Here is a 15,731-nt window from a genome sequence, read left to right on the forward strand (position 1 = left end):
CTTATCTTTTCTGTCTAGGGAGGGTCCAGGTAGAACTCACATTGGGGGTGAGGGATGGGAAGAGTATGTGGCTGTGGAAAAGAAGTCTGAATACTAGCGTGCCAGTTTTAGCTCTAAATACAAAGAGGCTTCCTTTCATCTTTCTCGTCTGTGTGTGACTGGCAAGCTGGTACCATTCTGAAAAACACATTTCTTATTTTGCGGTCGTCTTCCTAGAGGCATCCACCCACAAGCGTAATTACTCCCTCTCATCATGTGTTTCTGCTGCTGATTAGCAGGAGGCAGCCGTGAGGCCATGTCTGCAACATCCCTATCTGTTCAGGAATGCCTGCGATGAATCAAAACATTACTCTTTTAACAAATGAAGCAGGAAGCAGCAGGAGTTGACTTATGAAGGACAATATTCAGGGGATGTTTGGACACATGATTAAATGGCAATTTGGGAAAAAGGAGATCATGGACATCTGAGGAGGTGTGTGTGTAAACGTCGGCATGCTGCTTGTAAGCGAGTGCCTGGGATGAAGCTTACCTCTGGCTCCCGCTGCTTGGAGAGGCCTCAGTTTCTCAATTTACATTCCTGCCAACCCTCTCAGTTCCTTCTAGTTACTGCCTTGGTTCTTGACTAATCTCCTGGTTTTTCATACATGAGGTAGAATGCAAAGGAATCACAGGTAACATTTTTGTCAACTGGGTCTGAGGAACCCGACTCAATTCAAGACCTCACTGTGCAACTTGTTCGTCCCAGACAATGAAAACCAGGCCCGGAATAACTGGATACGCATTTTGACTAATGATTTGAAAAGTCACTGTCAGTAGATTGGTTAAATATGTCCTGCTTCAGGTTTGTGCACGTTATTGCCCAAAAGATCAGACGCTAGAGCTGAAGTGCCTCTCACGGTTCTGGGCCCTCAACGGATGAAGCTGGTGATGAGTACAATGACAGTTACTAGATTCTTGATACCCTTTTTTCCCAGGCTGGAATTCAGAAGGAATGCTGCTGGCAGACCGTAGCATCCATACATGCCTTAGCCACTCTCTCCCAGACACTTCAGTTTGCATTTCAAAGGAGATTAGAGACGGCTTTTTAAAAATTTCAAGCCAACCCACTTTGATTTCTCATCTGAGTTTCCAAGAACTGACTCCCTGGTGGTGCTACAGACAGACAGTTGTGCAGCTCAGATCCAGATGTGCCCCCTACCCCCGCCCTGTGGCTACCGTGGGCCCCTTCAGTTGTGTAGGGGTGAAGTTCTTTGTTGCTTAAAATCAACTTTATTGGTTTTATTGGTACGAAGGGCTGGCTTCATGGGTGTGTGGCCTGTGCAGTCACCCAGGGTCCAGGCTCAGGAGAGCCCCTCACTTGGCTTAAAGCTCTGCTGTCATCATTTTGAAATTCTTAATAATGTATGAAAAGGTGGGCTTGCTAATTATAGAGCTGGTCTTGCCTGGACTATTCTGAATGTCTGACAGGCAGACACATAAATAATTTTATAAATTTGGATTTTTATAAATTGTTGATAGAGTATTTTGTAGTTCTAGGAAAAAAAATCTACTGTAAACAGTTTCATCATCTCTTAGTGACAACAATCTTCTGTAATCTCTCTAATTAGGATCAGAAGTCAAATGAGATTTCTAAAGAGATGAATTACAGAAATCCGGCTGAAACCGAAGACCATACAGACAATTCGGCACTGTATGAGCGCATCCTGTAGCTTCTATCTTCTGGCTTGCTTAAGGTATTTGCCCAAACTGAGCCCAACATCACTAGCAGGTAGAAAGGTTACGCCTGGAACCAGCAGGCAGTCAGAAAGAAATCACAAGTCCTGGGAAACCAAGAGTGCCTTCTCCAGGGACAGTTTTCTCTCCTTCTTGCCTTGGAAAGCTAAGTTATGGCATGATGCCTAGTCAAGCTTAATTCAGATGAATATTGTCTCATAATTATTTTTAAACCCATAATTCTAATTTTTTAAATAAGATGTGCTTGCAGTTGGACCACATTCAGAAATACCGAATAACCTAAATTAGTCTTAAAAAGCTTTATGTTTTTTTCTTTCCTCAAATAGAGGTTCTTCTGGGATCAGCTTTAATGAATAGAGGAGAATAATGCATAATTAGCATATCAGTTGTTTAACACATTCAGGAGAATAGCCTTCTTAAGCACTTTAAGGAATGCATGTGTATAAAAACTCACTGAGCTATGTTTATGGTTTTAATGTGTTCAATAAAACACTTTTTCGTGGATTCCTCAAAGGTCAGTTTTTATCCAGCTTGTGTCTGTATTTTCATAAATTGTGAATTTGAGGGCTCCAAAATAAAGAGGCTTTTCTAATAAATAAAGACATTCGGTGGGAACACTTCACAATCCTCAATAATAACCTATTCTAGTGTCTGCTTTTGCCTTTTCTGGTTCAAGATAGCTTCATGAACCGGGCCTACTTTTAATTGTTATTTGTTTTTAGTCTCAAAAGTGAAAACATAATGCCTTGACTGTTTGGTGCATATCAAGTTAGAAAAGAAACCAATGATGCTTTTGACCTCCTCAGCCAGCCCGTCCTCCTCTCTTTGCCACTGCTTCATTCCTTCCTGGTAGCAGAGAACCAGCTAGGCCTGGCCCTCACGCGAGGTCTCCTCCCAGGACTTGCGTTTCAGTGATGGGCAGGGGTGGAAGAGACACCCTTGACACCTTGTTCTCTTCCATCTTCTGCTCATATTCAATCTATCTCCAAGTCCTATCAATTTTCCTGACCAACACTACTCAGATGCACCCACTCCCTCCAGCTCCACCAGCCCTATCCCCGTCCAAGCTTTGATAGCCTCATATGCTCAGACTTCCTGCCACCATCTTGTTTCCTAAGCCATCCTCCACACACCAGCCAGGACAATCCTCTTAAAACATAGACCTGATCACATGACTTGCCAGCTTAAAGCCACCCTTCAATGCCTCCTCATTTACCTTGAGATAAAAAGCAAAGCCATAAAAATGAGTTTTCTGGTCTTGCAGGTCCAAACTTGCCTCGCCCTCCCCTCTCCCTCTTTCACTGTGGCCCAGCTACACAGGCTTTCTTTGGCCTCCTTAAGATTGTCAGTTTCCCTCACCGCCAGGCCTTTGCATTTGCTTTTCTTCTTCAGGGGATGCTCTTCCCACAAAATCTCCCCTCTTCCTTACCTTCCTCACACTTTCAAGAATTCATAACCAAATATTGTGTTAGTTACACAGCAGTCTGACTAACATCGGTATCCCCTTCTAGACTGCAAGCTTTGCGTGGTCATGCTCTCCCTGGGAGCTCAAGCTCCGGGCCTAGGCTGCTAACGTTGGAGGTCAGAGGTGCTCCAGTCCCATGTCCCGCACCCACTCACCGCACTCATGAGCGAGTCCAGGACACTGACTGCAAATGCTGTCCCGCATGCAAATGGCTGCGTGAGGTACAGTTCTGTGTCGGGATCGTCATCATCGTCTTGGTCCAAAAACTGAACATTAGTATCGTTCACTAGAAAAAGCGTAAAATGAGAATTAGCTCCAAAGACCATACACAAACAGTGAAGCCAGAGAAAGAGCAGGCTACTTGTTTAGCAACACTGAAGTCACTGAAAAAGAAAGAAAAGCATGGGAGAAGCTGTAAATGAATCTTGGGGTGGGAGCCAGCAGACTCAATGGACTGCTTCTACGTGACTGTTCAAGCTTCTCAGGCCTGGAGAGCAATGAGTTCAAGCAGCCTTGCTCCCTGGCAGGCTGCCGGAGAACTGCTGGACAGTGCTGGTCAGTCCTTTGGTATAGTTTTAGAATCATGACCGAAGAACACCCTGAAGTGTTTTTCGGTAGCCAAGTCCTTTGAGAGATGAACATATTTCAAGGATGAGTAGCCATGAGTAGCCATGCTGGGATGCTAAGTTTAGCCACAGGAAAAGAAAGCAATTTATTAAGACTGAAGAGCGATAGACTGGGAACACGGCAAAGGCACATAGCAAGGAATTCACCTGCAGGCAGGACCTAGCCCGCCGGGGGTCAGCCTGGGTAGAGCCTGGTGTCCCTAGCCCTGAATCTAGGCACACACTGACAGGCCCTGTCTGACAGACCGGTGACCCCAGGTGGGATGGATTCCTGGCTGTCTCCAGCTGCTTGCTGATACAGACTTGCTGTGCATTCCGAGTTGCATGGGGACGCCCACGTTCTCCCTTTCCCCTTCTAAACAGCTCAATCTTTTATGTGCTTCAGCTAAAGTAGATGCAGCATTTGATGCTGTAGTTCATTTCCATCTGAGGATTCCTCAAGGACTCCTCCGGCAGGCACGTGCAGACTGATTGGCTGTGTCACTGAGATGTCTTTAACTTATTAAAAATTAAATGACAAATTAATTTCCATTCCCATCTTGGCTTCAGAAATTATCAGTTTTGCAGAGCAAGTAATAGGGAAGAAAGTGTGGGGTGGGGGAGGAGATGAGCGCTCATGATTTCTGGAATAATTATGGTGCTTTTAGGAAAAGAATAGATGAGGTTTCCTTTTTTTGATTCCTTTCTAAATGTATCAGTTGCTAATTCTCTTTCCTAGAGTTATTGTTTTAATTTTTTTTTCCTGAAAGTTACTTTTTGGGTAACTTTTTTTAACTTTTGTTTGTTTATTGTATGAGGCAGAATAAATGATAATAGGCTAAGAGGCTAGGCATATAATTATTTTTAAGTGACACCATCTTGTTTCCCTACAGAAAAATTTTAATGGGGGAGCATTTTTGCTCAGCAACACTTGAATTACAGGCTAGTGGGTTAAGGTGCAAAATGCAAGATCTGACAAGTCAGCTTTGAATCTGGGCTCTGTATAAACCCTGTACAAGCAAGGCACTTCATCATTCCCCGGCGTAGTTTGTCTGTCTGTAAAATGGGAGAAATAATAGCAGCTCTCATGAGGTTGGCAGGAGGCTCCTATAAGATTGTGTTTGGTGAGCCTGGCCCAGGACCTTGATAGACATCAGCTGCTCTCAGGATTGCCTTTCTGAGTCAATGTTCTGTCCACCTCACTACATTATGAAAATTCCCAGCTTCCCTCTGCCTCTCTCGGAAGCAAGTAAGACCTTGCTGAGAGACCCTACTGGGGCCATATGGTAGCTTTTCCTCTCTTCCCTCCATTTACCCAAAAGTATCTTAGAGGCTACAGTATAGACTTCTTGCTTTGTGGATCAGAAATATGAACTCTGGACAATACTCAGAGGAGTGTGGTTTCAATTACTTAGAATAGCCAAGGACAGCATGTGCACTGACACTCCAAAAGCTATAGCATCTGTTACCTCTTTTCAAGACCACGGGGAACGGGAGGTACTTGACTTGGAGGGGATGTGGCCACAAGTAGGGAGACACGAGTAGATTGTCAGCGAGCCAGGCATTTCAGTCATTGGGAAAGAGCTCCAGGGCAGGAACCAGGGTTCCCTGAAAATCCTGTGTTTTGTTCTGGGATAGTCTCAGAGGGAGAGCAGACAGTGTTATCCAAAGCCTATTTCACAGAACAGTCATTATGTGGATGCTAAGAGGGATTTTTTTTAAATCCCTCCCCAAATGTTGTACAGTTTCCTAGAACTGGAAAGCAGGTGAAATTACTTTAAACAAATTTCCTTCTTGCGGAACTTCTGGGAGCCTTCAATCCACTAACATCAACTGAAACTCTGCAAGTGGGTGAAGACTGGAATATACTACACAGTTTTAAAAACGTGTTTGGTGCTAGCATCCCCTGTGCTTTTTAGAAGGCATTCTACTGGTTGGCATAATGTGGAACGTGACTCAGAACATGAAGGTAAATAGTAGATATGTGTGGGGATACAGGGAGGCCAAGTGATTGGTGGATGATGGTGTACTTGCAAACGTGGTATGAGCACTAGGAAAACAAGGCTTAAGGCAGAAGGTAAGGATGATGTGAACACACGGAAGGTTCTCTGAGCTCCCAGAAGAGATCTGGTGAGGAACAAAGGCTCAGGAGATTCCATTATGCTAACTGAATGCCTGCATTGTTGCCTCCGATTTGGGCCACCCAGCCTTTTCTTTTCTCTCCTACTAATCACAAATAAAGATATCCTAGTTAGCTGGTGGCACATGAATTCCAAACAGAAAAAGAAATTCCTGGCAGTGATGATGTTGAAGTGCCACTAAAGGTTTCTGAGATGGAGATATCTGGATGAATTTTCCAACCTGCCGTCCCGGCTGCACACGCTCTCTGGGTCTCTTACAACCCTATGGTTCTGAGAAGAGCAATCCCGAAACCCAGGCTTTTAGCCAACTTCTCTAAACATGAAAAAGACACCTCTCCTACTGTTGGAAACAGAAAATAGTGCAATCCTCCTTGACCTGAGTGAATTTGTCCTGATAAATAGCTACGTCTCTAATAATGCAGTGCTGAATGGTGGACAATTTATTCCTTAGTTTCCAGACACCTCACAAGCAAGATTACTGTGTTAAAAGCCTGCTCTCTTATTTTGAAATATATTTGGGGGCCACGAGAATGGCATGTTCGTTTCATTCGTGAGTCATTCGAAGGCAGGTGCTCCCCACCTCTCTATCCACCCCTCTGCAGAGCGGCACTTTTGCTGTCTCTATTTAGAAGATCAATCCCCAGTTCTGAGACCTGCTGCTGATGGGTGCCTTTTACAGAGTTATTAACCAAGTCATGGGGAAGTGTGAAGGGCCTGACAAATGTAGTCACGACCAGAACCCTTCATCTTCCCGGTGAGTCCACTCTGAATCTCCCTGAGGCTCTGGGCCGGGCCGGATGGGCGTCAGAGAGCAGGACTGTGCCTCAGTGGTGGCTCACCTCAGCCTTGGCACCCTTCTTGAAATCTTGCCTTTTGTAAGAAAAGGTCCCCTGGGAGCTGGCTGCTTTTTATGGTTTCAGAACCAGAGGTTCTGAGAAAAGGCCTTGTGGGGGGGGGGGGGGAAGGCAAATAAAGTCAGAATAAAGGAAAATAAACAGCTGGAGGGAAGGCTCCGTCTTAGGTTTCTTATCTTAAAATTTTTATATTTCTCCTTTGGCTTCCTCTGAGAGCTGTGAAGACATGTCAGTCAAACTGACAGTATGTTGGAAGAGGAATATGAGGGAGAAGGCGGGGAAGCAGGGGGACACATGGAAAAGAAAAAAAGAAAAAAAAAAGGCCCAGGCCAAAGAAAATGAATTAGAGCAAAGATGCTTTGGAAACAACTGCCAGGTCAGATGGGTGTGATCAAAGGTTTACTGATGCTGTGTGGGGAAAAAAATCATTAAGAAAGGCCAGAACAAGACAGTCGATTCCAACCAGAGCCACAAATAAAACACATTCAAAGCAGTGCCATGGGGTAGTCTTTCTGTTACAGCCGGTGAAATAAAAAAACAAGCCGATGATAGTTGGAAACACCAACCACGGAACAAAAGGAGATACTGATGTGAAGGAAAACAGTGCTTCTTACCCAGTTCAGTTATCATTAGAATGTGCGTCCCACTGTTTTTTTCCTGATTGACTGATACCAAAGGCAACTTGCCAGGTTTAGCTAATTGGATACAGCATTTAAGGGTTGGGGAAAGGGAGTGGAGGAAAGTACAGAAAAAGAAGAGAGTGAGGGAATAACAGAGGAAACATTGTAACGTAAAGAGACCCAGCACCTTAGGTGGTTAGTATTGTCTTGGGGGGAAGACACCACTCAGCAGTTTTGTAAATTCACAAATGGTAGGAAAAACTGTCACAGCCAGGTTAAAGGTTGGGTTCCACTGGCCAGTAATCATGGCCCTCCAAACCCCATCCTACTTTAGGCCAGAGTGACATTCACTGAAAATGACCTTTAGCTGAGAAGTTCAACCAGGATAGATTAAATGGAGGGTTATTACACATTAGCCCAACGCCTCCACCCAGTTCTCAAAATGGGTTTGGCTTAGTCCTGAGGCTTTGTACATCAGTGGGAGGGCTCTGATTGTGGGAGCTGTCTTGAGGTGCTTCCAGTGAAAATCACCAGGCAGAGTCCATGGATTATGCCTTTCCTCCTTTCCTCCTCCTTCCCTAATTTATGCCCCAATCTCAAATCCGTCATCTCAAGCTGCTTTGAGAATAGTGACCAGCACGAAGGAAACCGTCTATTCTTCTCAGAGGAAAGATAGATCAGTTTTCCTTTCGGTAATCTGTCACATTGCTACTCATACCTTTCTCCACCTCCCCCCAAACAAGCCCTACTAGAGCCCACTATGCTGAAGGAGCTAAGAAACAGGACAACTTCCTCATACCCTACATGGTTGGAAAAGAGAACAAAAAAATCTACCCAAAGCTGACTTTCACCCCTACCTAGTTCAGTGATGATAGGGATGTTGACCCCAGTCGTGATGGATGGTTGGCGTAACATCCCGTGCACTGGGCTGTTATCTGGAGAGGATCTGTCCATTCCTGGAGGTGTGAACCCTAGTGAAAAAGAAAGAGAAGGAAGAAAAGTCAGAGACATGGAAAGCTTGGGAATAATATGAATATTATGTATATACATAATAAAAAAAGTAGCTTATGTTTTATTTACAGGTCAACAATTAGCACTCCCAGGATAAGCTCTGATGTGTTGCTTTCATGAAGCACAAAGTAGGAGGCCATTATAAATAATTCTAACCTGCCTTATAGTTCCCGAAAAATGAGTCTCTACACCAATTACTGAACTTGCTCATAGGTTTTTGTTCCCCTCTCCCTCTAGGCAGACACGAAGACTGTACTCTGTGCTTCTGTGTGACACAGGAGATGCTTTGGCCCATGAAAGTGAACAGAACAATGTACACCATCACTTCTGTTACAAATATTTGACTTGACTTTCTGCCTCTTTTTCCAGACTGTGGCAACCATGGGAATATGGGTTACTATGGAGATGAAGGCTGGGCAGCAGCCCTGGACAGTAACCTAGACCCAAAAGCATTCGGAGTGAGTGAAAAGGTGATCTGTGTTGCCTTAAGACACCAGGGTTTCTGTGGTTGTTGTTACCACAGCATAACCTAACCTATCCTGACTATTATCTTAAACCAACTGATTACTTATTCTCTTGCCAGTGAGTGACTCAAGCCAGGGTTTTTGATAGGTTCTGGCCAAAGGGAAATGGGAGGAAATTTGTCGGGGACTTTTAGGAAGTGTTTCTTTGCTATTAAAAAGAGTCACATACAAACAGATTCTCTTTTAATTCACTAGACATTGCTCTGGTACCTGTAGTGCCTAGAACTATCCTTGCAACAAGGATGGGCACCAGCTGAGGACCAACTAAATGACATTGGCTGAACTGAATGATGGACAGCCTTAATGATAGAAAGAAATATCCTTGAGTTCCCAAATTAACCAGCCCTAGAGCCAAAACCAATTGACCTCAGGATTCTTACTACGTGAGACTTTATACACAGTATATACAAATGAGATTTTAATATACAATATGATAATGAGATTATGTATATATTTTATATATAATAATTATATATAATATTTATGTGTATATATATATGCATATATATACACATATATATACATAAAATTTCTTATGGTAAAATATCCTGAGGTAGGGTAGATTGGTTTTGTACATACACACACACACACACACACACACACACACACACACAATTTAAGATCCTGACTTTCTTATAACATTTTCTTTTCTTTAGTTTACTTCATTGTAAGAATATAGTACATAAGACACATAACATACCAAATGTAGGTTAATCGATTATTTATGCTATCAGTAAGGCTTTCAGTCAACAATCGGCTATTAGTAGTTAAGTTTTTGGGGACTCATAAGTTACACAGGATTTTCAACTGTGCAGGAGGGCTGGCACCCCTAAACTTCCTTCATTGTTCAAAGGTCAATTGTACATATTTTTTCCTTTTTGTTTAAGCCAGAAATGAGGGATTTGGTTTTGTTTTGTTTTTACTTGCAGCTGAAATCATCCTGACTGCTGCATATGCCACAAGCTTATAGTGGACCCTTGAGCCTTCCAGCATGCCTAACACAGACTTCATAAGGTAAACATGGGCACAGTAAATTGGAAAGTAGCCTACTTGGTTTCTGATTTTTGCAGTTTGAGCTTCTCAGACCCAAATCCCAAGTACATACAAGAATGAGCCTGGCCTAAGCATAAGTTCAAATTTAGTGAGGGTGAGAAATCATCCCAGCTAGGCTTAATGGCTGCCTCTTTAAGGATGTGCATAGAGACCTATAAACCTGAGACATTTATTTACCTCAATATATTCATTTGGTGAAAATTAATTTTATCAAGTAAAACACCTGGTAAGTGGTACCAAGAGCTCCATGCTGGTTGTTGAGACCCAATCTCCTCCCCAACCTTATAGGACAGGCAGATAGACGTTCACATTTTCCTTGGTTTCTCTTCTTTGCCCTTGGTGGATTTGCTATACAGACTTATCAATGAATTAGGGGCTTACAGATACAGAGTCACTTGCTAAGTTCCCAAGGACAAAATTCCAAAAAGATTGTGTGGCAAGATGCCCAACTTACTCTCCAGGAACGTAGCAAGGTTGGATTCACTCTGGTTTATGGTATGTGTGAAGCTCTATCTATCAGGAATGAAATGACAGGTGCTCAATAATTGCCTGTTGTTTTGGAGGTGCATAATGCATGAAATGCCAGAAAAATATGAAAGGGTTTTTTCCTATTTTCTGCTCGCTCGTGTATAAATTTTACACTATGGAATGCCATACTTTCAGAAGGGAAAAAAAAGTTTTATTTACTCTTCATTCTCTGATTGCACTTAATTTTATTCTCTGTGTTGATAGACTGTGCACAGGGGAAGTAATTTCAAGTGACAATGCAGTGTCCATCTTTCTAAACTTTGGAATGCGTGTTTTTCAGCCAACCACATCACCGAGAACATGCATTTTAAAGGCTAGCTGTTTTCTTCCCCAGAATAGCGACGGGGAAAACTAAACTGTTTTCATCAGAAGTTTCATTCAAAAGCATGAAAAACTGCAAGTGGCAGCTGTGCGGATTCAGTGGATGTGACGTTTTTGAATTTCTTCAACTTGACAAGTAAACACTTTAAATCGGTAATGCTATATGCATAATACATGGCCTGTATTTTGACATCCATCATCAAATGCTGACTTGAGAAAATACGGGTTTGTACGTCAAGGAATAGCACCCATAAAACAGGGAGAAATGCAGGTCACACGGTATTAGGAAAACTGTATTTCATTACAGAACCCGCAACAAGCCAAAGCATCCTTTTATTCTATCTTATTTAAAGATTCCATTTTCAGCTGTGAAAAGACTCAACTCCTTTGCATGAAACCTTCATTTAGAAATGACATGCTTGCCTCATAGGCCTATTCCATTTTGCTTTCATATTCCATTTTCCCCTTCAGTCGCCAAGCCTGGTTCCATTAGCATCTGCAACTGACAAACTATGGTGGGTGTCCAAAGACATCTCTCCATTAAAAGTCCTTCTCTCTCCTATGCATAACCCCAAGAACAGGGTGCTTTTGTTGGCAAGAAAACTTCAGCAACGATAATGTCTCTTTTTCTTTTGCTAGTTTTCTAGCCACACATTTTTGAAAGCAAAAAGCAAAGACAAAAGAAACAGATTTCATCTTTTTCCTGTTCCTTTCCAGTAGAGTTGTGTTGAAGATAAACAGAATTCATTAACATTGTTCTCTCAGAGGTCCTAATATGGGAAAATTGTGGTTTGAAATGGCAGGACTGACCCAGATTCCCTAAATGACCTTGGAGAAAAGAGTAATTCAGGCACCTTCCTTCAGAAGAGATGAGGCAATCCGGCCCTTAATGACATTTGATGGCATCTACCCCATTCATCATAGCAGCAGTTGATAAAGGGACAGGTCCAAATTGTGTCCACGTTTCTTGATTGTCTTGCTCCCCACCATTGCTGTTTGCTGCAGTGGATACATCTTTGGTTGAACTTGAAGTCTCTCTCCATAAAACAGTGCTCCAGTTATGCATGTGGACGTGCTGGCACATGGAACCTACTCCAGGGATCATAATCTACACCTGGAGAAGAGTGAAACTGGCAAACTCTCCTTTCATTAGTTAAACTAACACTTGCGAAATTAATTTTAGAAACCAGCACTTATTTTGCCAGAAGAGGTGACTAAGAATATTGGCATCAGAGAGATAGGATGAGAAGTTCTCAACCAGGAAAGGATTCGAGTTCAATCACCTACAGCCCATGCTCTTACCAAGATGGTCTTCTGATTCTTCAGATGTGCCCCCATTCTCTCTGTTAAGCATGGCCACAAGAGGCAAGTTTGAGGCTACAAATGACTTTCCATTCTTTTGGCATTAGGCATAAATGGGACCAACATTGCCCCTCTGCTAAACACGCTCACTTCACATGCTGTATGAGAACTTCAGGCCAGAGACTGGGTTTTCCATCTTTTTAAAAACTTTCCCAGATCAAGCCATACAGAGAAAGACAGATACCATATGTGTTCACTCTTATGCGGATCCTGAGAAACTTAACAGGAGCCCATGGGGGAGGGGAAGGAAAAAAAAAAAGAGGTTAGAGTGGGAGAGAGCCAAAGCATAAGAGACTCTTAAAAACTGAGAACAAACTGAGGGTTGATGGGGGGGAAGGGAGGGGAGGGTAGGTGATGGGCATTGAAGAGGGCATCTTTTGGGATGAGCACTGGGTGTTGTACGGAAACCAATTTGGCAATAAATTTCATATATTAAAAAAAATAAATAAATAAAACTTTCCCAGATCGTCTTTGGAATTCCTGGCCTGTAGACAAGAAACAGTGTGGAATAGTTAAAAGTATGGACTTTGAAGTCAGATGTCTTGGGTTCAAGTACTGACTCATCAACTTATGAGCCACATAACTGTGAGCATAGCTCTGACTCTCTGTAAGCCTCTGTTTCATTGTATATACACTGGAAGTGTCTCCTACATAGGGCAATTAGAAGGATAAAATGAAATAGTGTATTAAAAACATTTAGTATAATGGCCAGTATAAAGCAAGTACTCAAACACTGGACAACTGATGTTACTGTTTCACTGGGTACACAATAAATATTTGTGGATAGGTGCAGCATCCATTGCCCCTTGTTCCCTATGGATAAAGAATTGAGGAAGCTTTTGACATATTTTCTAGAAAGAATTTTCACATAGAGAAAACCATAGAAAAGTAATGGGAAGGCAATGAGCAGTGTGAATACATTTTGGTAGAAATAATCAGATGAATTCAGTGATAAAAATGAATTCCAATATATCTAAGGAATGAAGATTTTGTGTATGGATGGTTAGGATTTTTTTTATTTTTTATTTAAAAAAAATTTTTTGTTAACGTTTATTCATTTTTGAGAGACAGAGCATGAGTGGGGGAGGGGCAGAGAGAGAGGGAGACACAGAATCTGAAGCAGGCTCCAGGTTCTGAGCTGTCAGCACAGAATTCGACACGGGGCTCCAACTCACGAACTGCGAGATCATGACCTGAACCAAAGTCGGATGCTCAACCAACTGAGCCACCCAGGCACCCTGGTTAGGATTTTTTTTTAAGTATGGGGAAAACTGGGGGCTAGTTGATAAGAAAGACTAGGAAAGTTTCTTAACTCCTTATAGCAACTGTAGAATCTCTCTGGAGACTTCTTTTTCCAGATGTAATCTCCCACTTATTTTTTATTTATGTTTATATATTTTTTAGTTTTAGAGAGAGAGAACACAAGCAGGAGTGAGGGGCAGAGGGAGACAGAAAGAGGGAAGAGAGAGAGAGAGAGAGAGAGAGAATCTTAATCAGGCTCCACACTCATCATGGAGCTCCACACAGGGCTCGATCCCATGACCCTGGGATCATGACAGGAGTCAGATGCTCAACCAACTGAGCCATCCAGGTGCCCCTCCCACTTTTCTTAATTATTTAGGGATATAAACTCCTCTCTTGAGTTCTAAGGCTCCTAAAATGGCTTTTGCTACTCTCTGCTTTCTTTTCCAGTATTTGTGTTCCTAACCATATGTGCTACTGTTACGTTCAGATGAACAGAATCAGCAGCGTGTGATGTTCTTTTCGTGTTACTAATTATTCCAGGAGCTGGCAGCACTCAGCCCCTGCCAGGGAAGTTATCTTAAGTAATTTAAGTGACATTTAGTTAAATTAGACAAGGCCATTTCAGTTAGGGTGGCTTCCAGTTAAAGAATTTAACAAACATTTGGGCTATTCCTAAGAAGTTCAAGAAGAAGAGACAGAAAGGGGATAAAAAGGAGATCACCCAGGTGTCATTTTAAAAATCAATTGTTTTGGGTACCTGCTGCATGCATGCATCTATGTGCAGCATCCAAGAGACACCATGTGGTTGTAGGGGGAAAAAAAAAAAAGCTGTGGCTCAGACAAGATCTACCATAGGGAATGCTAGAAATGGGTGGGATTCCAGGATAATGCAGAGGTGAGTGCATTAGAAAATGAGAAAAGACTCAACATCACTGTCTATATGGAACTCAAAACAAAGTTCTAGATTTAGACTGATTAAGATAACTGGGCATGAAGAAAATAAGTTTCAAAAGAACCTCAAGAAAAAAAAAAGCCAACATTTGAGTGCTTACTATATTCTAAACTCTATTCATGGAGTAACTTTAGTTCTCAAAACCATCTTATGTAGATAAAACTATTTGGCAGACGAAGAAACTGAAGCACTGAGAAGGTAAGTAATCAGCCCTGGGGCACACATCTAGGAATTAGCAGATCTCACATTTGCACCCAAGGGAATTGAAATGAAATGCCATGACTCACAATATGTGTTATAGCTGCACTAAGAGCTTTTCATGGGCCACCTCATTTATTCCTCTGAACAACCCTATGAATGTAGGCACTGTTAACACCCCCATTTTGTAGATAAGGAAAATAAGATTCAGAACAGTCCAAGAACTTCCTCAAACACAACCAGTTAAGAAATGGAGGCTCTGGGAGTTGAGCCAGGCAGTCTGACCTCACAGCCCATGGATAACCATGCCCATGTTGCCTTCTCCCTGTGTGAGATGCTCCCTCCTTCTCAGGGGCTGATCCAGGCAGGTAAGTTGGAGGCCCGAGCCAGTCCTACTCTTTTGCTGTTTTCACTTTTAAACAATAGCAGATAACAACTGGGACCCATTGTAGTTATGCTTAACTTGCTTTGGTACAGTAGCATGCACAATTCGGTACATATAATAAATGCTTTATTACAGTCCTTTTCCATGGGGGAAAACACAAAGTACTTTCTAAATCTCCCCTACTTAAATCCCCAAGCCTTTCCAGAGAGAGAGAGATGGAAATTCTTATCAATCACCTCCCCTAGAATAGATGGGAGAAATGAAGGTAAGTGCCTCTCCCGCCCCCATAGATTTAACATAAAGGAATTGGTTCAAATGGTGGGCCAAATTATCTTTTATTGTGTGCATATAAATGATGGTTAGAAATCCATATGCTACGTTAAACTAGGGAAATAAATTAGGCCAAGTCATCTAGGTTTGCTGAGACAGGTATTCAATATGAAGTTGTAAAAGGAAAAGATCACCGTTAAAAATGATCTATAAAGACATGTTAAAATCAAGAGAAACATCTCATATTACATCATCTATGAGATGAATTAAATTTCCTGTTAATGCCAGGCAAAAAAAAAAAAGAAAAAAAAATCCCAAAGTGAAATGTCAGATGAAGTGAAGATCAATAAAAATATTTTGATAAGTAAATGCAACAATGCTATTTAACACATGATTGGCAACTGTTGAAACATAAATTATCCAAATTTCCCATTGCTGCTTATGGGAAAATTATGCAGATTAG

At 42.2% G+C, this 15,731-nt stretch overlaps 1 protein-coding gene across 42 annotated transcripts in view; it reads right to left on the minus strand.

Moving 5' to 3' along the window:
- Positions 1-15,731, minus strand: part of KCNMA1 (potassium calcium-activated channel subfamily M alpha 1) — a 731,637-nt gene that overhangs the window by 31,827 nt on the left and 684,079 nt on the right. For 21 of the 42 annotated variants that reach the window (XM_019813336.3, XM_045040192.1, XM_019813339.3 and 18 more), the window contains 3 exons: positions 8,277-8,390; positions 7,414-7,494; positions 3,355-3,485 (listed from right to left, as the gene is read on the minus strand). In XM_019813336.3, the coding sequence (XP_019668895.2) occupies positions 3,355-3,485; positions 7,414-7,494; positions 8,277-8,390 (326 nt within the window). The remainder of the gene's footprint in view (positions 1-3,354; positions 3,486-7,413; positions 7,495-8,276; positions 8,391-15,731) is intronic. The other 21 variants (XM_019813342.3, XM_019813341.3, XM_019813374.3 and 18 more) reach the window with 1 other exon arrangement.

This window comes from Felis catus, chromosome D2, assembly GCF_018350175.1.
Source record: "Felis catus isolate Fca126 chromosome D2, F.catus_Fca126_mat1.0, whole genome shotgun sequence".
NCBI lineage: Eukaryota > Metazoa > Chordata > Mammalia > Carnivora > Felidae > Felis > Felis catus.